A 27,908-nucleotide genomic window follows, 5' to 3' on the forward strand; every position below is an offset into this window, starting at 1 on the left:
ACATTTTACAGTACTGTGTTTAGAACACATCACCTTTTGCGGGTAGTCGATCACCGCAATTGATCATCGGGGGGCTCTGATCGTCACATCGTAGCCACACAAATATCTGGCCTCTGCGGATCGTCCACACGAAGCCCGTCTGATCAGCTCCTCACGAATGCTAGTTCGTGGTTTCACCCTTTTGATGGCAGATGTTGATCGAACTCCTTCGATCGATGTGTGCCGACTTTTGGATGCTCCGATCGTCTGCACAATTGCTTGAGAGGCTGATGGATCTCTCTCTGAAATTTGGTGGACTCACGACACTCGTGGCACACAATCTCACTTCCCGAACCCTAGGTAGAAACCCTAGGGTACACACCAAAAACCCTGCGCCCAATTTTCTCTCTTTTCTTTCTTTTTCTCTCGGAAGGTTTTGGACCTTCACCTTACGCAGAAGCCTTCCTCACGCCCCAAAGTTTCTCTCCTAAAATTTCTTAGGCACGTCCCACCTTTCTCCTCTTTTTAAAACAACATCGAACGTGTCTTATCCGCGTGAGAGGATAAAGACAAGAGGTTACACATTTGAATTCAAATCAAATTTGAATTCAAACGAAAATCAACTTATCCCTATCCTTTTGGGCGTAAGAAGAGAAGGGGCGTGGCTCTTTGTGCATAGAAAATGTTTCACGAGAAACCTTTTCTCGTGTAAGTAATGTGGCGCACAAAATGGATAAGGATGAAAGGGCAAGTGATAAGTTATCCATTCAAATTCAAACATGCTTTGAATTTGAATGGCTAACTAATTATTTTATCCATCCATATGGTACAAAAATGAGGGCGTGGGGAAGGGTTTTGCGTGAGAAAAATTTCACGAGAAGTTTCTTCTCGTGAATACAAATGGGGGCAAGGAAGTTGGGTGTCACAGGGAATTTAAAAATAAGGTGGTTTGATTCAAATTGAGCCAACCTAGTTTAAAATAGGTTAAGCACAATTAGACCAGATTAAACCCAACATAATTAGACTTAATTAGGCTCAATAAAATTCTAATCAAATCAGAAATTAACTAAACCTAACCCCTGATCAAATCAGAGACTAAACCACCTTAGCGATTAGGTCAACATTTAACCTAATCGGGTCAATCCAAACTGAATCCAATTCAATTTAGACTTGATCCAAAAATAATTACTCAATCAAATTGAGTTAATTAGTGATTAAATCACTAATTAAACCTCTCATAAATATTGAGTCCAAATCCGATGGGCAATCAGGCATCAGAGACCATCGATATGAAATCCTGATCAAAGAGTTCAAATTTCAAATTCAAAATTTGAAATTCAAAATTTTGACCCCGGTACCCAAAATGTGTGAAACTCATGATTAGAGAATCCTAATTCTCACTCATGAGTCCCAAATAGATAAGACTCATAATCAGCCATCAGATCAGAAAAGAACCTCTAATGTGTGTGACCCTGCAGGTTCGAACCTAAACCGGTAGCACAGGAACCAATTCCTGTACTAATCGAAGTGACCATCTAGCAATGGTATCCGACGACCGGATAGGTCAAATAATCGCAATCGTAACATTCAGAACCTACGTGAATATGGTTACCGTATAATTCATCCCTTTTGACCCCTGTGTTTAGGACGACTCAGGGTTAAACTGTCAACCCTGATGATATCATCCGAATCGTGCTCAACTCAATTAGTCCTGTGACTCCTCACTAGGACTACCCTGGTCAAGGTTTTGCTAAATTGAAACACGACTGTACACAGCTCCTAAACTGGAGTGGTCAATCCCATCTTGACACACGCACCGACAAGTCAAGTACTTGACTACACCCAGCAACCTTCCGTCACTGAATTAGAAATTCAGGTAGTCCAGTACCTAAGTGCAGTGAGTTGCTTGTAAGTCACCGTGGCGGTCTCAGGTCGGAGGGACATTTATACCCATATCCTATCGGAGCAAATCTTGACAGCAGAAATAGCTCCGGAGTTGGTCACGTTCAGTGCAGATGTACCATTACATCTCACCTGTATGCCATACCAGTGTCTCCACACTCTTTGGTTATGAGGACAACCAACCCATATGGCACACAACGATCTATGCTCGATAAACGTTGTCGTCCTTGGTAACAACGTATCATTTGATCGCGAACATGTTTAAGGACTAAGCGACAAATCCTCCTTTGTCGAGTCTAAATAGTCCTAAGGACTTCACCACAACACAGGAGTTCATTAGAAGATGAAACATTTGTGATGAATAAATATCAAAATAATTTTTATTTATTTATAATTCATGTACTAATACAAAAAGGAGCACAACCGTCAACAGGCTGACGATTGGCTTTGAGACACTATTCCCAACAATTAATCCATAAATCTATTTATTTTTATTTTTAGAGATTATATAATGAGTACTTCTAGAGGACAGAGCCATGCTAGTCGAGGAGAGAGCTTCAGAGAACAGAGCTCCGAGGGAGAGAGCTCTCATGTGGGCAGCTCATAGGTTTTGTAGCATCCGCACTATGGGATAAAATCTAGCACTAAAAATTTTTTATTAGGTTATTTTATTTTTTACTATCTGATATAATATTTTTTATGATCTTTTGCTACTCTCAGATTTGGACGATGTGGGATCACCATTAACCCCACAGTCACATAGAGCAGTGGCCAGTTCTGAGCCTCAGCATTATGGTAGAGGACCCATCCGGCTCTCGATACCTTCGATTTGACCAGAGGATTGTGAGCTAGTGCTCATTCAGAGCCGCATATAAGTACTAGATCTTCGAGCAATATTTTTAATTTTTTTTACCATTTTAGAATCAATATTTATTATTCAAAATTAATTTTGCAGGATATTTAAGGAGCTTGGGGTGTCTCATGTCATCATCGAGATCGTCCGATGATTGATGCTGAGGTCGATGAACGAGTTTTCCAGTTGGTCGTCGAGGGCTCGTGATGCTGCATAGAAGATGTTTCTGATAAGTCAAAGGTGTTTAATTTTTAAATTCAGGGTATATTTGTATTCAGAGATATTTATACATGCATCCTTTATTTGCAGTCATACTACTGATTCGAGACTCTTCAAGATGAGAAGCTCCTATCGTAACACCTTATAGGTAAGGGCCTTATCCCTCAAGTGATTGCCACAGATCCTCTCGTGAACTTCTCATAGGATATATTCAGCTTCTAAGGGATGGAGGTACTGAAGTATGGGCAAGGTGAAGGACCTTTTGTATAATCTTCCATCGTAGACAAGGTATTAGGATGCTAGGTGCCTCAACTTCTTTGCTTTATCTCGATCAACGGGCAACACCCTGTCTTGCAGGTAGCGCAAGATTGGATCTATCCAGCTCGGCTTGGGATCTGTTTATATCATGGAAGGCTCTTCAATACTTGACTTTTTAAGAGTTTCAAGATAAGAACCTCTTTTCAGATCAGCCGCACCGAGCGTTGCGAGCTTTGAGAGGAGATCAGCTCGTACATTCTCTATCCTGGATATTTGTTGGATGTTCATGGTGATGAAGTTGGAGGCTAAATTCTTAATCTTTTATAAATATTTTATCATATTCGGCTCTTTCACTTCATATTCTCCCTGAACTTGACTGACGACAAGCTGTGAATCACTATGAACCCTGAGGTGCCAAACTCTCAATTCCTTTACCATTCTCAGATCAGTCACTAGTGCTTCATATTCAGCTTTGTTATTGGAGGCAAAGAATCTAAATCAGAGTGCATACTCTGCAACTGCTCCATCTGGGCTAGTCAAGATCAATCTAGCTCCCAAGCCCTTAGTGTTTGAAGAACTGTCTACATGGAGAACCCAGCATTCATCGATCATTGGAGTTGCCTCCTCACCATTTTGTTCCTCACCTAGGATGGTATATTTTAGGATGAAATTAGCCAACACTTGAGCTTTGATGGATGGTTAAGGTTGGTATTTGATGCTGAATTCTCCTAGCTCGATGGCTTACTTAGCTAGTGGTCCTGAAGCATCAAGTCGATGGAGTATTGATCTGATGGGTTGGTTGGTGAGAACAGCGATGGTATGTGCTTGAAAGTATGGGTGTAGCTTTTTAAAAGATATCATGAGAACATAGGCCACCTTCTCAAGCTTCGTATATCTAGTCTCGACATCATGGAGCACCCGACTGACATAGTTGATTGGCTTCTGCACCTTGGCCTCCGATTGGATGAAGACTGAACTGATCGCTGAGGGTGAAATGGCAAGGTACAAGTACAACACTTCTCCAGGTTCTAGCTTTTTGAAGAGGGGAGATGAGGTGAGGTATCTTTTTAGGTCATCAAATACAGCTTGACACTCATCCGACCATAGAAAGTTTTTCACCTATTCGAGAGCTTTGAAGAAAGAGAGGCTCCTTTCGGTCGACCTTGAGAGAAACTTGCTCAAAGTTGTAATTTTCTCAGTGAGGTACTATACTTTGATCATTCTTGAAAGTTTCATTTCTTAAAGAGCTTAAACTTTTTCTGAATTTGCTTTGATCCCTCGTTGAGACACCATGAAATCAAGAAATTTACTAGAGGTGATGCCAAACTCGCACTTACTAGGGTTAAGCTTCATTTGAAAGTGCTGCAGTATGATGAATGTCTCCTCGAGGTTGGTGATGTGATGCTCGACAGTTCTATTTTTGACTAACATATCATCCACATACACCTTCATATTTTTACTGATCTACTCTTTGAAGATCTTGTTGACGAGCCGTTGGTAGGTCGCACCTACATTGTTGAAACTGAATGATATGACTCTGTAGCAAAAAAGATCATGATCAGTGATAAAAGAGGTCTTCTCCTCATCTTTGGGGGTCATTCAAACCTGGTAGTATCCAAAGAATACATCCATGAAAGATAAGAGCTGATGCCCTGAGATTGTACCCACCAGTTGATCAATGCGAGACAGAGGGTAGTTATCCTTTGGATATGCCTTATTGAGGTTGGTATAATAGATGCATGCACATCACTTTCCATTAACCTTCTTAATGAGGATAACATTGGCTAACCATTTCGAGTAACAGACTTCTCGAACGATCCCTACCTTTAAAAGCTTGTCCACCTCTTCTTATATGGCATTTTGTCGCTCGAAATCAAAATTGTATTTCTTTTATCTGATCGGACGATGCTTTGGATCCATATTAAGCTGATGAATTATGACCTACGGGAGTTGATACCTGATATATCGAAAGTCAATCAAGCAAATACGTTAGTATTGGCCTATAGAACAGAGGGCTTGTAGCTCAGAATTCAAGTTCATATGGATAAATGTATCATAAAACAAAATATCTATAAAATTTTTATTATCAATTAAGACTCAGTGTACATCGAAATTGAAAATATTTAAAGAAACAACTACAGGATCGTCATGTGGATGTTTTATTCCATTTAGATTGACTTTAGAGAAGGTGATCTTATCACCAATGTTCCTCTTCTTTAGCTCTTTTTCTTCAGCTTGGCTAAGATCAGAGGTGCCACAGTCGAGCTGCCCCCTAGAAATTATACAGATCTCCCCTGCTATTGGTTGGTCTCTATGAGGATTTTCTTATCGAGGAGGCTTACCATGCGGATTACTTGGAATCTATCGTTCATCAATGTAGCACCGAAGATACCCACATCAGATGAGTGCCTCTACTCCTCTTTGAGCTGCCACCATTCTTCTGTATCATGTTCGTGGTCCTTATGAAATATGCAGTACTTTTTTTAAGTTTCTCGCTCAAGTCAGAGCGACGTCCATCGTCTTCGATCGGGAGAGCTCTTCCTGCCGCTCTATCTCCATCAGTATCTGAGCTCGAAAAGTGTTGAGTGGAGTAAAGTAATGAAACTTCAACGTAGAGTCCTAGACCGGCAAGGTGTTGCAGGGGATCTAGGTCGTTTGCCCCAAGATGGGATTTGAGAATGACGAGACCTCGGTTCCATGCATCGATGCTGCATTCATCGATAGTCCTTCTTTTTCTCTTGCCCGACATTCAGCTATGATCTAGCACCGAGGTTCTCCTCTTGCCCATCCCAAGCTTCCTCAGCTTGAGCATACCTCTCCATCCATTCCAGTATTCAGCAAAGTCTTTGGGATAGTTCAGGTTGAGTGAGAAGAGGAGGTCATTCTGAAGAAGCCCGGTCTTCAATGTGGTCATCGCTACGGATTGATCAAAGTTCCGTACCTCTAAGGTTATGGTGTTGAAATAGTTGTTGTAGTCCCAGAGAGGCTCATTCTCCCTTTTCTTGATGCTAACAAGGAAGTTCGAGTTGTGACACTATCGAAGGCTGCTGATGAAGTATGCGACGAACAGCCGACTCAACTGATAGAAGGAGTCTACAAAGCTTGATAGCAGATTTAAACACCAGTGGCAAGCAGCCTTCCTCAAAGTCGAGGGGAAAGCTTGGCAAAAGATTGCATCATTAGCCCCTTGCAAAAGTATGAGAGATCAAAAATTGTTCAGATGATCCACGGGGTCAGCAGTTCTGTCATAGAGCTCCACTTGAGGCATCTTGAATCGAGGTGGCAGGGGTTCATTCATAATTCTCTGAGTGAACGATGTGTCGATGTCGAATCCCAGATCATCATCTGGCTACCTCGATGCTTGTAGCACGTCAATCCACCATTGCATCCCCTGGAACTTCCTTTCCAGGTTGTCCTCCCAGGTTGGACGGTGCTGAGGAGAAACATGATCTGAAGTAGAATTCCTTCTCAAGATCGGGGTTGGTGATTGCCTAGGTCTATGGCAGAGTGGATGATTAGGTCGGCTATATCGATTGACTCCTGCCCTTGGACTATGTGGAGGTCGGTCTACTGATCTCCCTCAGGCTGACCACGGATTCTCAGGGGCAGGACAAGGTTCACTATTCTGTTGCATCCCTCTCACTGTAGCCGAAAGTACTTGCACCTAGGGGTGTAAGTGAATTGGAGAAAATTCAAAATCCAAATTGATCCAAACCGAACTACAGGATTGAATCAGATTTTTGGACTTTAGTTTTAGATTTGGAGCCAATGTTTAAAAATTTTAGACTTTGGACTTGGATTTAATGTTATAAAATTCAAATCTAATCCAAAATCCAAACTATGGGTCCAAACTAAATCCAATCCATTCTTCTAGTTTGGATTTTTGGATATATATATATATATATATATTTATATATTTATATATCTGTGTGTGTAATTCAAGTTTAGTTTCTTTATATTTTGGCAATGTAGTTTTTCTTAAAAATTTAAAACTTATATTTTTGATATGATGCTATTATAGTATGACTTGTTGAGATCCTTGATATTGAAATTTATATTTTTTATTTCTTATCTATTGCTATTATAATATTAGTTAGATGTAGGATGATATTATAGAATACCTATAAGTAGTATATATTTCGAATTCATATAACTTATTTTTAAATTATGATCCAAATTACAGTCTAATGTATGTAGAAGTCCAAAAATTCAGTTCAATTCAATCCAAATTTTTTGGATTGGATTGGATTGGACTAGTAGAATATTTGGTTCGATTTTGGAGCCAAATTTTTTAGTCCAAAATATTTTGGATTGTAGTTAGATTTAGGTATAATCCAATCCATTGACACCTTTACTTGCACCTGCTGAACGAGGCTATTGTATTGGTCTTAAGAAAATACTGGTCCTGCCGGTGGGAAGTTCTCCTGAATCGATGGTGGTGGTGCATTGATCGGCTGAACGTTGATGGCCTGCCTACTATTGGAGCATTACGATGCATTCGATGCATCCCTTCACATCCTTATGATTTTTGGTGGTGAGCTTTCTCCTCTCAAAATTGGATCTCGAAATCAATCAGGGGCCCTTCCTCTAGCGTCAAGTGTTGCTTTTGATCTCTCCGTCTGAGATCGGCCACCGAGGTGGATGTGGTCGAGGTGGAACCACCACTAGAGCTCTACCTGAATACTTGTAAAGAAGTCCTCACCGGGGTATTCTCCGATGAAGACCCTCCGACACTCAAGTTAGGAGATGGAGAATAATAAGAGGAAAGAGTAGGGAGTCGAGAGCCTACCTTGAGGGTCCCGAAGCTCCTTTATTTATAGAGGAAGAGTTGGAGTCGTATCCATCTCGGAGTCTAGATAGCTTTCTGAATTTGTTTGCATAGATTGATTCAAATGAGATATTTTTCTTTTATGGGAGACTCAGTCGCAAAGGAATTCCACTCCATCTGAACTTTTTCAATTTGAGAGAGAGATGAATCTGGTAGCAAGAACCATAGATCGGCCATGGATGACCTATAATAGATCGTCCGGATCCGAGGTTCTAGAGACCATGCATGTGTTGATGCTAGGTTGTTTGAGATTGGTTAGTTATGTACGAGCTATAGTAGGTCGTCCAAAGATATGGAGAATCAAAATTGGGCTAAGAAGCAGGTACTACTGTTAACTCTTCTAATAAGTATTAATGTTCCAAAGCTCAGTCGGTGTCAAGGATGTAACAGCCGAGGCCGAGGTATAGATCCACAATACTTTTCTATTACTCACATGCCTAATGCTAGGCCAACTCATCTTGTCCTGGTTCCAAAGATGCCAAGTCCCACTGAGCCGAAGCATTCTAGACCTAGAGATTATATGTAATGAAAAACAAGTTTCGAATATTATGTTAATATCTTCGGATGGCTATAAATCGAGCGGTGTTTGGTTCCTGCATTTTTTTTTGGTGTGCCTTTCGGCTATTGAATAAATTGCTTTCTAACTAACATTTGTTGGGCCTACAATTCTTCCCTAAAAGGTGCCCAAATTCTTTTCCAGCTTTAGCACTATCCAAATTTAATAAAGCATCATATCTTCAACCAAGATCACAGCTGTCCTCGATGGCCACCATCAAACGATTGGATAGCCATCAAACACGCATGTCATCTATGACACGTTATGCATTTATGGATCATCTTATTTAATAGCCATCTATTTTCTACGGTTGCGAAAAGTTATGCCTTGCATATTATTTTGAGACCAAGAAGGGCTAATCCCCATTGATCTATTATGTTGTACCCAAAATAATTCATGAGGGTCGAGAAACGTCTGCTTGAATCAAATGCTGCATAGAGGTGGCAATCGAATCAGATTGGATCATAAATGGATCGGATCAAATGTGGATTAGATAAAAAATATCTAAATCTGAATCTGATCTAATATTAAACAGATCAGATATTAAAATCTATATCTATCCTATTTAATAAATAGATTATCCGATCTGATCTATTTAATCTATTTATTAAATAAATAATTTATTTATATTACCCAACTTAACCCAGTTTACCTCTTTACTCACTAACAGACCTGAGAGAAAATGGCAGCCTGCTATGTTGCGAGTTTCATTTAGGCTGCATCTGGTTCAAGCATAAATACCTGCTAAACAGCGTTGGAAGATGACCAGAATCATTCTGAGTCAATTCAAATATACATCTCTGACTAAACGTCACAATGTCAGTGATAACGTCTCATCGAAAAGAACATTTCATATAATTTAACAAGAAAACTCTCCAGAAAGCCACACAGCATTAATATATAGGCCTCATCCATTCTTTATGCCAGGTCATGAGAATAAAAAACATTCTTTCCATCCCCATATGTTCTTGTGAATTCTGAGTGGTACTTCTGAAGGTCATGACCGAAGAGGTGATTAATTCTTCCTTCCCTCGCGCAGGATGATATGGTACCCATGCCTGCAGTGTTTTTTTCATGTGATGAGTATTAGTCAAGGAAAGAAATTTCAAATTAAACATCAGCATGATAATTAATAACCAGTGCCATGTCTCGAGCATTGGATTTCTGATATATTGGACTTTGATTGGAAATCCAGTTCCAATCAGTGCCTTTGATAGACTGACCGAGAGCCTTGCAACATTGAGGTTAGTCTGCTGAAACCAATGCATATAGAAGGTTGGATGTGAAATATTGGAACAGGAATAGAAGGAGGCATGACTAAAGAATATTTATGCTGATCAAACTTGCTTATAACATACATAACTATTCCCAAATAAAAGTTGCATCAAGGCATCTTTCTTAGAGAGCAGATTTTCCATTACCAAGGTCCAGAATTTTAAAAATTAATCTGTTACAACTACTGCCATAACGCAAACAACCACATGCCTGCCACACACAAAAAACTAGATGATGGACCCTTACCACCGCTGTAATCAAAACAAACCCTTTGATAATTTGCAACAGAGAATATCCAAACAAGAGTTCCATACCGGACGAAATAGAGAATATCCAATAGAAAATGAGAAAACCCCAACATAAGAGCAACCAAGGCCTTTGAAGATGTGGCAAAAAAAGAATTAGTAAGTGAGAAGAAAGACCATTGAACTCTGCACCAAAACAATGTCTCAAAGAAGTATCCATAACCATGATCAACTCGTTTGCATTGCTTGCTACTTCAATTTCCCAAATGTATTTGAACCTATAAGCACAAAATTAAGTAGTTAGCAAAGGAACACAAGAGAAAAAGAATATGAAACAAAGAATACATTTTAAAAACTAGAAAATTATGCGATTCAAGAATAAGTAGTGAATACCCATTCCCTGATCTATACCAAATAAAGGATGAGCATAGACATAGTTGCATGGACAATTTGATTTAGCATAAAATATAAAATCAGATCTTGCACTGTTAGAGTTGTTTAAAAAAATCATTCAACATTATTTTCCAACTCATTTCAGACATCAAAATTCAAAGATCATTTATTTATAGTAATGCATATAGTTTGCTGAAATCAAACTATCAGACCTTGAGATGCAGTTTTTTTTTTTAATCAAAATTTTACTATCTATGTTAAGAAGTGGCCAAACCTATATCATGGACTTCCAGAGTGCTATTAGTATCAGGTTACTGGAAGACTGAAAAACTTAGCATCTCTATTTAGTTTGAAAAAAAAAAACAATGGAGTTTGAAATCAAAAGAAGCAATATAAGCAACTAACAAAAATGTGTACTTTTGTAAGGATTAATATGAAATCTTCAGTAAGGGTGGCAAAAATCGATCCAACCTATCAATCTGATCCCTATTCGACCCACCTGAAATAGACTTGGGTTTGGATTAAATAGGTTCAGGTTGTAAACGGTTGGCCTGTTTAATCCGTTTAATAATCAGATCGGGTTCAGGTTGTAGATGCTTGACTTGTTTAACCTGTTTAACCCATTTAATCTTTTGGCCGGGCCTGATTAGATATGGTAGCCTGTTTAGATCTAAGGCTTAGGGTAGCCAGCGGCAGCTTGTTTAAAATGTGAAGCGCGATCGAAAAGGCTAAAAAAGTCTGATTTTTCATTTTTTTCTTCAAACCCTCAGCGGATGACCATTCGACCTGGCTGAGGAGGCGCCCCCATTTCCTCTTCCTCTTCCGCTTGCTCTTCCTCTTGCTCTTGGCCGACCAAATGGTGGTGAGGGCACCCCCATTTCCTCTTCCTCTTTCGCTTGCCCCATTTCGTCTTCCTCATTTTTGTTTGTTTTTCTCGTCTGTACTAGTGGTGAGGGCAGAAGACGTGCGAAGGAGAGGCAATACGGGGCATCGGGTGTGGGCACCGGGGTCAGGGGGCGGTGTGGGTCGCGCAGAGCCATGGGGGCATGAGGTGCAGGCTTTGCCAGTCGTCTATATCGACAGTGAGGGCAGAAGACAGGCGGAGGGGAGGGACTATGGGGCAACAGGTGTGAGCACTGAGGCTGGCAGGTGGTGTGGGTCATGTGGAGTGTGGGGGCACGGGGTGCGGGCTTCGCCAAGGCTAGAGGTGGTGGTCGTATGGAGCCATGGGTTGCAACGGAAGGGGCCCCCAGGGGCCATGGAGGAGTAACGGGCAGGGGGTTGTAGGGGTGTGGCACGGGCGGATGGGGGCCGATTGTGGTTGTGCGGTGGGGGTAAGGTACGGAGAAGCTGCAGGAGAAAAAAAATGATGAGGAGTCCCTCATCCACTGCCGCCCCATCATAGAGATCTAAAGACTCTCTCTTCTCCTCCCCTCCATTTCGATCTAGGTATCGGTTCTTCCCTATTTTTTGATAAGTTTTTTGGGTTATTTTTTTCACTTTAGGGTTTTATTTGAAGCTTGGTTAACATTCGATTTATTTTTCCTATTTTTTGATTTTCACTGATATATTCGATTTGTTTTCCTTTTTTAGGATTTTGCTTTAGGAGAATAGTAGATATCAGCATTAAGTTAATTGTTGGTCTTCATAGTTTTGGTTGAGTTTCTGATTCTATGTTGGATATGTGAAATTTGTGGATTTAGTTTATTAATAGTTCATATTATGTGAGTTTCTGATTCATAGTTTTGATTCGTGAGTTTTTGATTCATATTATGTGAAATTTAGTAGTTCATATTTGGTTGATTAAGTTAATCGTTGCATTTTTTTTCTAATTCTATGTGGATTTGGTTGAGTTTTTGATTCATAGTTTTGTGTTTGGTTGATTAATAGTTCATATTATGAGATGGATTATCTCTTGGTTTGAACTAACAGATTAAAATTCAAATAGTATTGGGCCCAAGGCCCAAAAATAATTAATTTTTTTAAACAAAAAAGTTAAACAGGTCAGATCAGGTTGGGTCTAGTAAACAGATTATTTATTTAGTAAATAAGTTAAATGGATTGAATCGGATCAGTTAGATATGTTATCTGTTTAATAAACATGTTAAACGGATCGAATCGGATGACCTGTTTATTAAATGAGTCAGGTTCATATTTGAAAATCTGATCTGTTTAATAAATCGATCGGATTCATATTTGATATTTTTTTATTCGATCTATATTTGATCCGATCTATTTATGATCCGATCCGATCTGATTGCCACCCCTAATCTTCAGCAATCTCATTTTTTATTTATTCTCTTGGGATCAAACAGAAGGGCAAAATAACCCAATAAATCTTTTTTACTTAGAAAAATGAAAGATGAAAGAGATATAGAAGGACCGCCATGGAGGTCAGAAACAAACAAGGGCAAATAAAAGATGTTGAACAGCATAAAAGAAGCATATTATGTTCACATTTGTTGACATCTGGAAAAGCATACCACATATTTGATCAAAGATTCATAGTTCACAAAGAGAGATGCGGCGCCGAAGAGAAATCTTAAAACAGAAAAATATTAAGAGGTAACAAGATGAAAAATATATAAAGATGAAAAATAGAAAGCAACAGATGTATCGTGTTACTGTGCGTCTTCTCTTGCCTTCTCTTTCCTTTTTTCCCTTGAGGCTTGGTGATCTTCTGATTTCTAAGAAGAGAGAGTAAGAAACCCTAACAAGAGAAACTCAGTTGTCGATGGAAGATCGAAACCAAGGTCCATCTAAGAAAGGAAGGTAAAAGAGAAAGAAACTCAGAACCCTAATGAGAAAAGCTCAAAACCCTAACAATGGAGCCTGGAGTCTAGCGTGGACATCAAGCATAAAGGAAGGTAGCTACTCTCTGCATGAGGCGGACTGCAAATGGAGGAGCGATCCACTTTTTTTTCCCACCACATGATCAAAAGTTGAAACCCTAAGGCATAAATGGAAATAAATGGGTATAAACGATTTTTACAGTTGACCTTACCCAACTAGACCCATTTAATAAACGGATTAAACAGGTTAGCATATCAGAATCCAAATCTGACCCATTTAATAAACAGATTAAATGGATTGATCTATTTATAATCTGAACTTATTTAGATCAAATCCAAATCTTTTTATGACAGGTCAAGCATGGATCAAATTGATAAATCGGATCATTATTTGTTGGCCCTAACGCTGCACCCTTCGTCCAAATGGCAACGGTGATATCAGGCTTAATAATTATTTATTGATTACCATGGGAGTCTTGCTAATTCTGACCCCATTCGGGATTAGATACATAGGTGTTAATCAAGGGCAAGTTATTTAGGCAGTCATTCACTCCCGTGTAGAACCGGTGCACCGAGCAAGGAGTTGGAAGGGGAAAGTAATCATACGCCAGAGATTGATGATGTTGGGCATTTTCCCTGGTCAGATTACGCAGGTGGTAGCCCAGCTTTAAGTCGGCACTAACGGGCTTTCGAGTTCAAACAACCAAGCGGGACAGCTCATAGATGGGAACACGTAAAATCACGTGTCTGAAATGTGGACGTAAGGTATGACTGTCGGCCACCTTTTCCGGGCCGCCCACCGCCCTCCATCCGTTCCAACACATACACAGGAAATATCACATTTACCCATGCGATAGTTTTCTGACAGGTGCTGATCGACAATTTGACTTGCACCGCTCGCAGCCCCTGGTAACCCACCAAAACACGGATTCTTTTTTATTTTTATTTTTTATTTTTAAAAATATTTTCTCCCCTAATTTATTTTTTAATTTATCGTCTACATTGAAATCGCAGATTGGACCGACGATTTAACGAATACCATGATGCTGACTTATTTTTTATTTTTATTTTATTTTTTGAGCAAATGGAAAACTAAAGACCTGTAGGTGCATGGGGGTGGCACAGAGAAGCCGTGGCGGAGGGGAGGAGGTGGGGTTTGGGGACCGACGAAGGGTGGCACGAAGAAGTCGCACGAGAGAAGGGGGAGGGGAGGTGTGGAGGAGCGGTGGGCAGCTTACGGATGAGTCGCAGGTGGTGTGGGAGGGGAATGGGCGTGGAGAACCCACCGACAGAGGATGGGATGGCACAGGCGGAGGATGGTATGCGGGATGGGAAGAGACCGCATGCATGCAGGGGGCAGAGAGGTGCGCGAAGCAGCGGCGGGCATGCTTGGGGCCGAGGGGGTGCGCGGAGCAGCAGCGGACGTTGCAGTCGTGGAAGGGGGGCTAGGGGGCGTGGAGAGGCGCGGAGGAGTGATGGGTGGCACCGCGGGTGGGGGGATGCTTGTTCGGCTCAGACCCAAGGAGGAGGAAGAAACCCAATAAAAAAATAAAATAAAATATTAATAACAATAAAATATTAATTTAAAAAATAATTTAAAACTAAGTGCCTTCCAATTACAAATCGTCCGTCGAGGAGTGCACTCGAGAGCCAGTGGGATTAGTTCCAGCAACTTTAAGCATTTTTTAATTTTATTTTTTAAAATAATATTTTATTATTTTTTAAATTTTTTTGGATCTTAAGTATTTTTTAAAATTATTTTTTAAAAATAATATTTTTTAATATATTAAAAAAAAATTTCTTTCCTTTCTTCTCCTCCCACGGCTCCATGCCGAACATCCACCCCCCTCCAAGGTCACCTACAGCTCCTCCACATGGCCACCACTCCTCTGCACCCACCCATGTATTTTTTAAAATTATTTTTTAAAAATAATATTTTATTATTATATAAATTTTCGTGCCCACCTACATATATTATTATTATTTTTTAAAAAATTAAAATATATAATTTTCAAAAATAATTTGAAAAAATGAGTAGATGGGCATGGAGGAGCAGCAACGGGGCAGAAGAGCGGTGGGTGGCGCTGGAGGGGGATGGGTGTTCGGCATAAAGCCTCGAAAGGAGAAAAAAGAAATAAAAAAAATAGATTTCTAAAATAATAATAAAATATTATTTTTAAAAAATAATTTTAAAAAATACATGGATGGGCGTAGAGGAGTGGTGGCCGGGTGGAGGAGCCACGGGTAGCACCGGAGGGGAGGTTGTGGATGTTCGATACAGAGCTGTGAAAGTTTAAAATAGATTTTTAAAATAATAATAAAATATTAATTTTAAAAAATAATTTTAAAAAAAAAGGCTGCGAGGTCCTCCACTCCGATCGCCACTTTTCTGCACCTACCTATGCATTTTTCAAAATTATTTTTTAAAAATAATATTTTATTAGTATTTTAATTTTTTTTCGTTTCTTCTTTCTCCACGCCTCTGTGCCGAACATCCATACCCTCTCCGAACACCACCTGCGGCTTCTCCACCCAATTGCCGCTCCTCCACACCCACCCATGCATTTTTAAAAATTATTTTTTAAAATTTATATTTTTTTATTATTTAAAAATTTATTTTAAACTCCTACGACTCTGTGCTATAGACCACCCCTCCAGCGTGACCTACACTTCCTCCGCATCCACCCATAACTCACACATTTTTGTAAATTATTTTTTAAAATAATATTTTATAATTATATAAATTATTTTATTATTAATAAAAAAATCTTCCTTCCTACGTTCTCCTCCTATGACTCTGCGTCGAACATCCTACCCTCGGTGGACCCTCATATAGCCACCGACCGTGTGTGGCTTGGGCCTATCGTACCTCCAACACCGCCCCCAACGCCGCCCTTGTCGCCCCCCGATCGCTGCTCGTCACCTCCTCCCACCCTCTTGCACTGGCCCCGACCATTTGCGGCTTCGCCGCCCTCCTTATCTACCTGCTTCGCCACCCTCACCCACCCATACCGCCGCCCTCACCCACCCCATCGGTCCCCTGCACGGCCCTCACAGCTTCGTGCACCCCACCCTCTACAGCACCTCCAGCCCTTGCATCTCCGATATCGCACCCCAGTCACTAGCACCGGCCACACCATCCCCAGACAGTTGCTCTATGGCTCCTCCCAGCCTCCCGCACCACCCTTCGATCGCATGCAGCTTCGCCACTCTCATCCATCCGTGCTGTCCGTTGGTGCCAAGCGAATAGGGTAAATCACAGAGAGTTTGGATGGTGGGTTGAGAAATCGCGGGCTGGGCTCGCGATTTCATTGAAACTGCTGGCCGAAGTGGCGATTTCGGTATTTGGATGGTGGGCTAAGAAATTACGGACTAGGCTCGCAATTTCACTGAAACCACTTGCCTAAGTGGCGAATTCAGAAAAATCGTCGGTTAAAATGAAGATTTCACTGAAATTGCAGGTGCAAATAGCGATTTCAAAGAAATTATCGATCCAAATGATGATTTTACTGGAATTATAGGTACAAATGGCGATTTTAATTTTGTCCGTCTCATCTGACCAGCTGGGCTCGAGGTGGGCTTAAATGGCCGTGAAATCATGAGTTGAAATGATGATTTCACGCGGAGATGCTAGAGTCAGAGATAAGCTGGTGACAGGATATTTTAAAAAATAAATATTAAAAAATAATTAAAGAAAATCCCCAGGAGACGTGGCGCTTTTTCTTACGGCATTTTTTTAAACAAGAAGACACTTCTCCCTACGGCTATATAAAGCCCGCTAACCAAGCCCTTCACATCAACCAAAGAGAACCCAAGCCTTCTGCCTCCTCGAACCAAAATAAAGAAAAAAAAGGCCCTTCAGGTGCGCGCGCAGGCACAGAGAGGCAGAGAGGGGAGCGAGAGCGAGAGAGAGAGAGAGAGAGAGGAAATATGGGTTCCATTCCACAGAAGCCTCATGCAGTGTGCATCCCCTACCCAGCCCAAGGCCACATAACCCCCATGCTTAAGCTAGCCAAGCTCCTCCATTACCATGGCTTCTACATCACCTTTGTCAACACCCACTTCAACCACAACCGCCTCCTCAGGTCCGGAGCCATCTCCTCCCTCGACAGCCTCCCGAACTTCCGCTTCGAGTCCATCCCGGACGGCCTCCCTCCTACCGACGAGGATGCCACCCAAGACATCCCCTCCCTTTGCGATTCCATCCCAAAAAATTGCCTTCCCCCCTTCCGTGACCTTATAACAAAGCTCAACGACCCTTCCTCTCCTACACCGACGGTGTCATGCATAGTTTCTGATGGGGTCATGAGCTTCACCCTCGATGCTGCGAAGGAGCTCCGAATCCCCAAGGTCTTGTTCTGGACCACTAGTGCATGTGGCATGATGGGCTACCTCCACTATCAACATCTCACGGAAAGAGGCATCTTTCCTCTCAAAGGTTACTAGCTAACTTTAATTTCTCAAGTTAAACCAATAGATACCACCACATTAATATCGATTCATCAATAATTACTGTTCTTTCCTCTTAATTGGTGCGCAGATGCCAGTGATCTCACCAACGGATATCTCGACAAACCCATCGATTGGATACCGGGGATGAAGAATGTCCGGCTAAGGGACTTGCCCACCTTCCTTCGTACACTGGACCCCAAGGACATCATGTTCAATTACTGTAATCGTGAGGCCCAGAGATCATCCATGGGGTCGGCGATCATATTAAACACCTTCGATGAATTTGAACGTCCTGTATTGAATGCGATGGCATCGATGCTCCCTCCTATCTACACCATAGGCCCTTTATCCTTGCTCTCTCGCCAAATCACCACAGGCCCTTTAACATCGATAAGCTCGAACCTATGGAAGGAGGACACAACTTGCTTGGAGTGGCTCCAAGGGAGAGAGCCCGGATCGGTCGTGTACGTGAACTATGGAAGCATTACGGTGATGACGAATGAGCAGCTGATCGAGTTTGCGTGGGGGCTGGCTGACAGCAAGCATGATTTCTTGTGGGTGATCAGACCTGACCTCGTGAAAGGAGACACAGCCGTGCTTCCACAAGAGTTCTTGAACGAGACCAAGGAGAGGGGTTTGCTAGCGAACTGGTGCCCCCAAGAGGCGGTGCTCTCACACCCATCCATCGGAGTGTTCTTGACTCATTGCGGATGGAATTCGATGTTGGAGAGTGTATGCGGTGGAGTGCCGACAATAAGTTGGCCATTCTTTGCTGAGCAGCAGACCAATTGCATGTATGCCTGCACGGAGTGGGGCATTGGAATGGAGATTGACAACAACGTAAAGAGAGGGGATGTGGAGAGGTTGGTGAGGGAGTTGATGGTAGGGGAGAAGGGAAAGGAGATGCAGAGGAGGGCGGTGGAGTGGAAGGAGAGTGCAACCAGAGCAACGCAACCAGGTGGCTCCTCTTTTCAGAATTTCGAAAGGTTGGTCAAGGAAGCACTGCTTTGAAGATGTGTTCGCGTAGATTAAAGTAATCAGATGTATGGAACTTGGAGTAACGGAACAGTTTGTTCCCTGTCGTTGTAATATGGATAATAAAAAACTCTGACGCATCCTTCGTTGGTAGCGTAGAATTTTTTTTTTAAAAAAAAATAGATCGGACTTATTATGACAGTCTGCTACATATAAATACACTATGAACATTAAAAAATAAAATATGTGCAAAATAACAAAAATTACCTTTGCAAGTCAAGTGGAAAAGGTCAGATCTGGTCCAAGTCTAATCTGCAAAACTTTTTTTAATTTATTTCAAATTTTTTTCTGCATTTATTTTTCTTGAGAGATACGAATAGATAGATAGATATAGATGCAGATATATATTAAATAATAAGATAACTGTTTATTGAGAGACCAGATGTGATGGATAAGAATGGTAATAATCTCTATACATAGATCAGGATTGTGGATCGGATAATGAGTGAAAGTATCATTGGCTCCCTAAAATCAATGATAAAGATAGCTGCCGACGTGACCATTACTTAGTGGTAGTATTAGGTTTGGATTCTTTCGGTGAATATATATATATATATATATATATATATATATATATTGTGATATCAACTGTGAAATCATGATGCAATGATTGACACCATCAAAGAAGAGGAATATCTCAAATCAGGCATTTTGTGAAAGATACAACCTGAACCCATGAACATTGCATTAAAGTACGTCCTTCTTTCGCAGTAAATCTAATACCGTCTCTTGACATCCACATGGGACTTATTTAAAACGCGTACCGTGTGTTGGCTAGCGAATGGCATCCAATCCAGGCATATGGTTTGCTACAGTGTGACAAGTAGCGCCAGATGGATTGACTTGAAATATCAATGCATACGTACCTCATTGTCCAGCCACAAGTAAAATCGCAAAAACAAGTGCTTGCACCAGTCGTGTTAGACCTTCAATTATTTCCGGCAACAGCTCCTAAATAAATGTTGCAGTTCCGCGTTCTCAGTGCTTTTGGCATTCTTCACTAGTGACTAATAGTGGTCCAACTTTCAGCGCGGCAGAAACGCATTGGCCGTTTCAGATTTTATTGTCTCATGCTCCATGGCCAACCAATTTTTGGATGATTTTTTTTCATCATTAGCTTGTAATGCTGACTTGATCCAAAGGGACTCGATCTACCTTTTTAATTGCTGTTGTACTATCCAACTTAACCAAAATATTTGTCACCTTCCGTCCTAGAGTCTAGGGATTTTTAGATCCATTTCTGAGCTTTTTGCTCCAACTTCAAATTTTTCATCATTAGTTTCCAAAATATACAATTTGCTACATCTGGCTAGCTACCCTTGAACGCTTCAATTTAATCCTACTCCTTGACCCACATCAATTGAACTCATTTTCACAAAGACATAAAACAAGAAAACATAAAGCGGTGGCTCTAAGATCGAGCCGTGGCTTCTACTCTACTTTTTTATAAGATGACATATTTGTAGAAAAGCTACTAAGGATACTGACTTTACAGTATTAATATCATCAATCATACTAAAATTATATATATTATGAATTGCTATGATAGATATTTTTTTATTTTTTTATATATTTTATTTTTATATTTTTATAAATATATTTGTACTAGATCTATCTTATGAAAAAAAAAAAACCATGGTTGGCCTATATATATATATAGACTGGGCTCCGGTTGACCGGATCCCAGTCTATATCCGGTCGGCTCCTCATCTCTTGGATTAGCGCACATCTTAAAGCTAGGTCTACAAGCTAACGGAGGGTATTTGGCTACTGTTCGCTGACTTGGTACTATTTTTTTTTTAAAATATATATTAAATTGAACACGATGTATGGCCATGCGCGTGCCCCTTCCACCCATCTCTTCTCCTCTCTCTTCTTTTTAAAATCCATTTCTTCTCTCTCCAAACCCACGCCTCTCTCTCCAAATCTATGCCTCTCTCTTTTTTTCCTCTCTTCTTCTCTATCTCCAACCACCATCCTCGTCTCCTTCGAAACCCCTCCCACCCGTGGCCCTGTCTTTCGATCACGTTCTTCTCTCTCTCTTTTTCTTCTTTCTTCTTCTTCTACTCTCTCTCTTCTTCTTCTTTCTTTCAAAACTCATCTCTCCCCATACTAAACATCCAACCTACCGTCGGCTCTTCCCCAACCTACCGTCGACTCTTCTGCAACCCCCAACTCTCATCTTCTTCTCCTCTCTCTCTCCAACTCTTAGCTTCTCCTCTCTCTCTCCCCCCACTACTAACCACCTACCGACCGCCGGCTCTTCCCCAACCTTCAACTCCCACCTGCCGCCCCCATCTTCTCCTCTCATCTCCAACCCCAACATCTTCTACTCCACCTCCTTCCTTTTCCAACTGGCAACCCCCACCCGCCACCCCCATCCGCCACTAGCTCTTCCTCAACCCCCAATTCCCATCCACTTTCTCCACCTACCACTCTCCATCTCCTCTCATTCCCAACTCGCAACTCCCACTCGCCAGCGCTGCCTTCTCTCTTCCCCATCTGTCACCACCTGCCTTCTCTCTTCCCCATCCGTCACCACCCACCGGTCCTCATATCTATTATTTAGAGTTTATATTTATCTCAGGATAGTTTATGTTTATTTTAGTAGGAGTTAGTGTTTATCCTCTACTATTGTTATTTATCTTTGGAGGATCCTTATATTATCCAACTTTTGGACCATGGGTTTGCATTTATCCTGAGTAGTTTGTATTTATTCAGCAATAGTTTGTACTTATTCTATGACAATTTGTATTTATCCTGTCAATGATCTCATAAAAGGGATTATTACAACTTTCAAAGTTTATGGACAGTTTGTTGGGCTATTCGCATTTACTCTGGCGAGTTCATATTTATTTCTATCAAAAAGTAATTTATCCCCTTTTCTCATTCTCCATTACTGGGGGATACAAATTCACTTGGTAGGGCAAACTCAAATTTTTGAATGCATAAGATTACAACTCAGAAATAATGATAAATAAGATCCTAAATGCACAACAAAATTCACTCCATACAAACAAGCACAAATTGACCTGTCATAACTTCAAATATAAAATCATCTAGAAAATAAGTGTCACATCAAGTATAGAACTGAATAATTATTAGACCCGTCAATAAACATGATAACAACCTATAAACAAATGTAAAGAAACACAAAGAGTAAACTCAGATGTCAATAAATCCATTGCATCAATCATAGAGAATAAAATTGATTCACCTGTTACAAAATATTTATATACATGAAAATAATAGTTTCATTGCAGCAATTGACTTTTTTACAAGGGATTTCATACAAGTTTATTTACAAGAGTTTCACAATACATCCAAATATTTTGACAGAATAAAAATATATTATAAATATACATAAAGAGTGAAGCTAACACAAATATGGTCACAAAGGTAGCACAAAGTAAACTATGATGATCCCATCTCGCAATCTTTCAGAATCATCTGCACAGCATATCTGACATGTAACTCTGACATATAAGTATCCGTAATTGTGATCTGGCCTCCCATCATCAGACTCTTCATAAAATGCATGATGTAGATGGCACAATTAGGCCTACAAAATATTTAATGCTCATAGTCAATAAAACAAACAAATATTACTTTGCATTAGATGGCATGGATGTATGTTAGCACATATGGGACTGAATATTAGAAACATTTTTTTTCAACAATATTAGGGGCATAATGCATTATTTGGCACAATGCAGTAGTTGGCATGGTGCATTACTTGACACGGACTTGATTCGGCATGAAACATTAGGTGGCACGAAAAAGCTTAGTCATACTTATAATTACATAATTTGGCACATTCAGTTCTATCGAAAAAAATGCATTTTGCCTCTCATGTATATAATGTAAAGACTAACTACATATCCTACTATTGCAGATATGAGAAATCCATTTGTCATTCATTTGATAGATAGGTATTGTCCACCAGAATGATTGATATATACTAATCTGCACATACAAATTACAGTGCATCATGATAGTATTACTTACAATCTAGCAAAAAAGATTGTGTTTACGGTCTTAGTGTTTGAAAGAAGAGATTGAAATCTATATAGTTCATCATCCTCACTTGATTATGTTCTATAGATTAAAATCTATATAGCTACTAGAATACATCATCATCGAAAAGATATAGGATAGAATTAGAATCTAAATATCCCATCTAGAGCACCTCCACCCATCAAGAGAGATAGCCTATCAAAAGAACAATATACCTATTCTAGAAAAAAGAATGTACCGTCGAAATATTTTTTACCTTCTCCCAGTTATGCATCATGAGTACCTTCCAAATACTGAGATTGATGTTATGAGAGAAAAATATGTATCATTAGTTCATTTGTTCTCATATCTCTAAATATTTTTTTTTTATGATTGATCATGACTTAGATTTGTCAAACATGCTACAATTCTCTTTCACACATCAAGTAAGAGGATTTAAATTTTACTGAGCTATTGATATGAAAAAAAATAAATGAGGAAGATGCTCTCCAATATAGAAGGGGTGGATCTTTGACTGTATATGGGGACGACAGTGAGTGGTGGCGGCACTGATTGGGGGTAGCGATGGATGGTGACAGATAGGGAAGAGAGAAGGCGGCGCCAGCGAGTGGGAGTTGCAAGTTGGGAATGAGAGGAGATGGAGGGTGACAGGTAGGGAATGTGGGTGGAAATTGGGGGTTAAGAAAGAGCCAACGGCGGTGGGGGCAGCGGGTAGAAAAGGGAGGAGGTGGAATAGAAGATGTTGGGGTTGGAGCTGAGAGGAGAAGATGGAGGCGGCGGGTGGGAGTTGGAGGTTGGGGAAGAGCCAGCAGCTGGTGGGTGGTTAGTAGTGGAGGGAGACAGAGAAGAGAATGTAAGAGTTGGGAGAGAGGGAGAGAGAGGAGAAGAAGGTGAGAATTGGGGGTTGGAAAAAAATCGATGGCGAGTTGAGAAAGAGTCGGCGGCAGGGTGTGCGTTTAGTGGGGGAGAGATGGGTTTTGAAAGAGAAAAAGAGGGAGGGAGAGGGAGAAGAAGAAGAAAGAAGAGAGGAGAAAAAGAGGGAGATAAGAACGTGGTTGAAAGACGGGGCCGCGGGTGGGAGGGGTTTCGGAGGAGATGAGGTTGGTGGTCGGAGATAAAGAAGAACAGAGGAAAAAAAGAAGAAGTGTGGGTTTGGAGAGAGAAGAAATGGGTTTTGAAAAGTCGAGAGAGGAGAAGAGACGGGTGGAAGGGGTGCATGTGTGGCCATATGTCACGTCCCATTCAATGCATATCTTTTTTTTTATAAACAGTGCCAAGTTAGCGAATGGTAGCTTAGCTTTTAGGCCTCGCTTGCACCGATCTAAGAGATGGAGCGCCGATCGGATATAGACTAGGATCCGATCAATTGGAGCCCAATCTCTCTCTATATATATATATATATACACACACACACAATCATAGATCTTGTTTGAGCTCAAAAAATATCAAATTTTATATAGGTATGATCTGAAGTCCAATTAAAAATGAATAGAGCTCGTGATCAAATCTATATACAATGCATGGAAGTTAAAGATATGAAAACGTAGTTGCTATTTTTGACCTATTCTGCTTGTTGATCACTATAATAAACTATATTATTTTAAATATTTAAAGTTTATTAATAAAATAAATAATTGATCCAAAGAGGAGCTAACAAGAAGTCAAGCTGGGGATGCGAGGGATGATGTAACTCATTTTGAATGTCTCCCATGGAGGCTAAGGTCAACGTCATGGTTCTCGAGTAATAGATCCATTGCCCTGCTCTATCGTTCGAAAATAGTACCGGATACGTAAAATATAGTATTGGATAGTCTTTGAGGTGCATAGTCCTTATCTTGGTAACCTCCCGATGCTGGTAGATATTTGATCACATGGTCTCCGGTCTCCGGTCTCCTCGCACCTGCATAGGCCTTTTGACAATCCCTTCTTGGTGCCAAAGGTTCCGTGACCAAGCGTTAATTGAGAATTTGACGGTCATGAACTAGAGACTCAGTCAAGGAAAAGTTTCAGTTAATTAATCTACAAGAAACAAAAAAGAAAAAGGGGCATTTCGTATTGGACCATGAGACCTTTACCTTTTAAAATTTTGTTATTATATGTTTGCTGTCTCCCGTTTTCTACAAGGATCTTGGCCACTTTACATCTGCGTGATATCTCTCAAAGTGATGGGAATATGCTAAATAGGAGGAGAAAATGTATATCCCAAACCCGCGTATGATGTTTCATGGAATAGTTATGTGCAATTCAATTTTGGTTCAAACTAGTGAAATATTCCAAAATCTGCTTTCATCCAGGAAACTGTTGCAGATCTTACCTTCTAGAGACGCCACATCCTGTTTTGTAACAGGCACGAATGATGCTGAAGGACTTCCTATTTCTGTATGTAGTGTCCCTCTTTAAGTTCCTAGATTGGGTGTGTAAAAGATCCGATAAAACATAGAAGATCTTTCTTGTGATCGGATTCTACAAGCTCTGTGAGGATCTCATGCAAGATGGCTGGACAAACCATTTGCATACAGAAGGATGAAGAAAGGCTAGGGGCAAAGGCATCACTCAATTAAATCTCTCTCTTCTTGCTAAATAGGATTGGAGACGTCTAACTTCTGATACAGGATTATGGAAATGGCAATTTCATCTTGCTTATTATATAAGAAGGTCAAATATTTTATAAGTTGGAAATCAGACAAAGATGCCTAGCCTATGAAGAGGTGTAAAATATTTTACGATTAATTATGCTCGGCTCGTTGATAATTTTTATTATTTTGAAGAAAAAAATATTTTTTTTGAATGATGTGTTGATTTATTATTGGATCGCATAAGATATATATCATGGAATCTTTCTAGCTAATAATTTCTCGTTCCCGGCACTGCCCTCCATTCTCAGTGCACAGTAAATGTCATATCGTTCCAAACGATATCTATCTGATATTTTCTAATGGACAAGTGTAAATTGCATCGCTCGTTGTTTATAATGGACAAGAGTAAATCGTATCACCGTTGCGACGAATATTTTTTCCCCTCGAAATGAAGTGACGCTCCGTCTTACGCTGTCCACGGAAAAGGCATTCCTCCCCACGGCTATATAAAGCCGGTCGGGCAAGCCCTTTACATCTGCCAAAAACTAACCTAGCCCAAGGATACCAAAATTAAAAAAAAGACAGCCCTTTCGGCGCGTGTGCTCCCAGAGAGAGAGGGGGAGAGAAAGGAAACATGGATTCCAACCCAGAGAAGCCTCATGTGGTGTGCATGTCCTGCCCATCCCAAGGCCACCTAACCCCCATGCTAAAGCTAGCCAAGCTCCTCCATTTCCGTGGCTTCTACATCACCTTTGTCAACACCCACTTCAACCACAAACGCCTCCTCAGGTCCGGAGCCATCTCCTCCCTCGACAGCCTCCCGGACTTCCGCTTCGAGTCCATTCCGGACGGCCTCCCTCCTTCCGACGAGGATGCCACCCAAGACGTCCGCTCCCTTTGCGATTCCATCCCAAAAAATTGCCTTCCCCCTTTCCGTGACCTCATAACAAAGCTCAACGGCCCTTCCTCTCCGACACCCAAGGTGTCGTGCATCGTTTCCGATGGGTCATGAGCTTCACCCTCGATGCTGCGAAGGAGCTCCGAATCCCCGAGGTCTTGTTCTGGACCCCTAGTGCGTGTGGCTTCATGGGTTACCTCCAGTACCAACATCTCACGGAAAGAGGCATCTTTCCTCTCAAAGGTTACCAGCTAACTTTTGATTTGTTAAGTTAAACCAACAGATACCGCCACAATATCGATTCATCAATGCTTACTGTTCTTTCCTCTTAATTGGTGCGCAGATGCCAGAGATCTCACCAACGGATATCTCGACACACCCATCGATTGGATACCGGGGATGAAGAATGTCCGGCTAAGGGACTTGCCCACCTTCCTTCGTACGTTGGACCCCAAGGACATCATGTTCAATTACGCTAATCGTGAGGCCCAGAGATCATTCATGGGGTCGGCGATCATATTAAACACCTTCGATGAATTCGAACCTTCTGTATTGGATGCGATGGCATCGATGCTCCCTCCTATCTACACCATAGGCCCATTATCCTTGCTCTCTCGCCAAATCACCACAGGCCCTTTGACATCGATAAGCTCGAACCTATGGAAGGAGGACACAACTTGCTTGGAGTGGCTCCAAGGGAGAGAGCCCCGGTCGGTCGTGTACGTGAGCTATGGAAGCATTACGGTGATGACGAACGAGCAGCTGATCGAGTTCGCGTGGGGGCTGGCTAACAGCAAGCATGATTTCTTGTGGGTGATCTGGCCTGACCTTGTGAAAGGAGACACAGTCGTACTTCCACAAGAGTTCTTGGACGAGACCAAGGAGAGGGGTCTGCTGGCGAGCTGGTGCCCGCAGGAGGCGGTGCTATCGCACCCGTCCATTGGAGTGTTCTTGACTCATAGCGGATGGAATTCAATGTTGGAGAGTATATGCGGTGGAGTGCCGATGATAAGTTGGCCATTCTTTGCTGAGCAGCAGACCAATTGCAGGTATGCCTGCATGGAGTGGGGCATCGGAATGGAGATTGACAACAACGTCAAAAGAGGGGATGTGGAGAAGTTGGTGAGGGAGATGATGGAAGGGGAGAAGGGAAAGGAGATGAGGAGGAGGGCGGTGGAATGGAAGGAGAGTGCCATCAGAGCAACGCAACCAGGTGGTTCCTCTTTTCAGAATTTCGATAGGTTGGTCAGGGAGGCACTGCTTTGAAGATGATGCGTTCATATTTCATATAGTTAAGTAACCAGATGTATGGAACTTGGAGTAACGGAATAGTTTGTTCCCTATGGTCGTAATGTGGACAGTAAAAAACTCTGACGGATGCTCCATTGGTTGCGTACATTTTTTTTTAAAAAAAAAATAAATCAGATTTATTATAACAATCTCCTTTATATATATATATATATATATATATATATATATATGAAAATTAGAAAATAAAATATGTGCAAAATAACAAAAAATATCTTTGCAACTCAAGTGGAAAAAGTCAGATCCGGCCCAAGTCCAATCCATGCATAAAAGTCTTTTGTTTCACAATTTTCTCTACGTTTACTTTTCTCGGGGGAAATGG

The 27,908-nt window shown here is 41.0% G+C and overlaps 2 protein-coding genes across 2 annotated transcripts; both read left to right on the forward strand.

Annotated features, from left to right (window-relative positions):
* The first annotated feature begins 17,093 nt into the window (after nucleotides 1-17,093).
* Nucleotides 17,094-19,007, forward strand: LOC140856537 (7-deoxyloganetin glucosyltransferase-like). Its single transcript, XM_073254124.1, has 2 exons — nucleotides 17,094-17,738; nucleotides 17,841-19,007. Exons 1-2 carry the CDS (start codon nucleotides 17,231-17,233, stop codon nucleotides 18,761-18,763), a joined length of 1,431 nt encoding a protein of 476 aa, XP_073110225.1. The 5' UTR covers nucleotides 17,094-17,230; the 3' UTR covers nucleotides 18,764-19,007.
* A 6,953-nt stretch (nucleotides 19,008-25,960) lies between these two features.
* Nucleotides 25,961-27,690, forward strand: LOC140856538 (7-deoxyloganetin glucosyltransferase-like). The gene is given in 3 exon segments (XM_073254125.1): nucleotides 25,961-26,384; nucleotides 26,387-26,521; nucleotides 26,622-27,690. Coding segments are annotated over 3 exon segments (1,428 nt in total). The 5' UTR covers nucleotides 25,961-26,014; the 3' UTR covers nucleotides 27,545-27,690.
* Nucleotides 27,691-27,908: the final 218 nt, after the last annotated feature.

This window comes from Elaeis guineensis, chromosome 3 (genome assembly GCF_000442705.2).
Source record: "Elaeis guineensis isolate ETL-2024a chromosome 3, EG11, whole genome shotgun sequence".
NCBI lineage: Eukaryota > Viridiplantae > Streptophyta > Magnoliopsida > Arecales > Arecaceae > Elaeis > Elaeis guineensis.

Bases quoted from the DNA above. Each gene is read 5' to 3' on its own strand.
- LOC140856537 (XM_073254124.1), top strand. From the start codon at position 17,231: ATGGGTTCCATTCCACAGAAGCCTCATGCAGTGTGCATCCCCTACCCA. The intron at 17,739-17,840 runs GTTACTAGCTAA...ATTGGTGCGCAG, and splicing joins AGGCATCTTTCCTCTCAAAG to ATGCCAGTGATCTCACCAAC.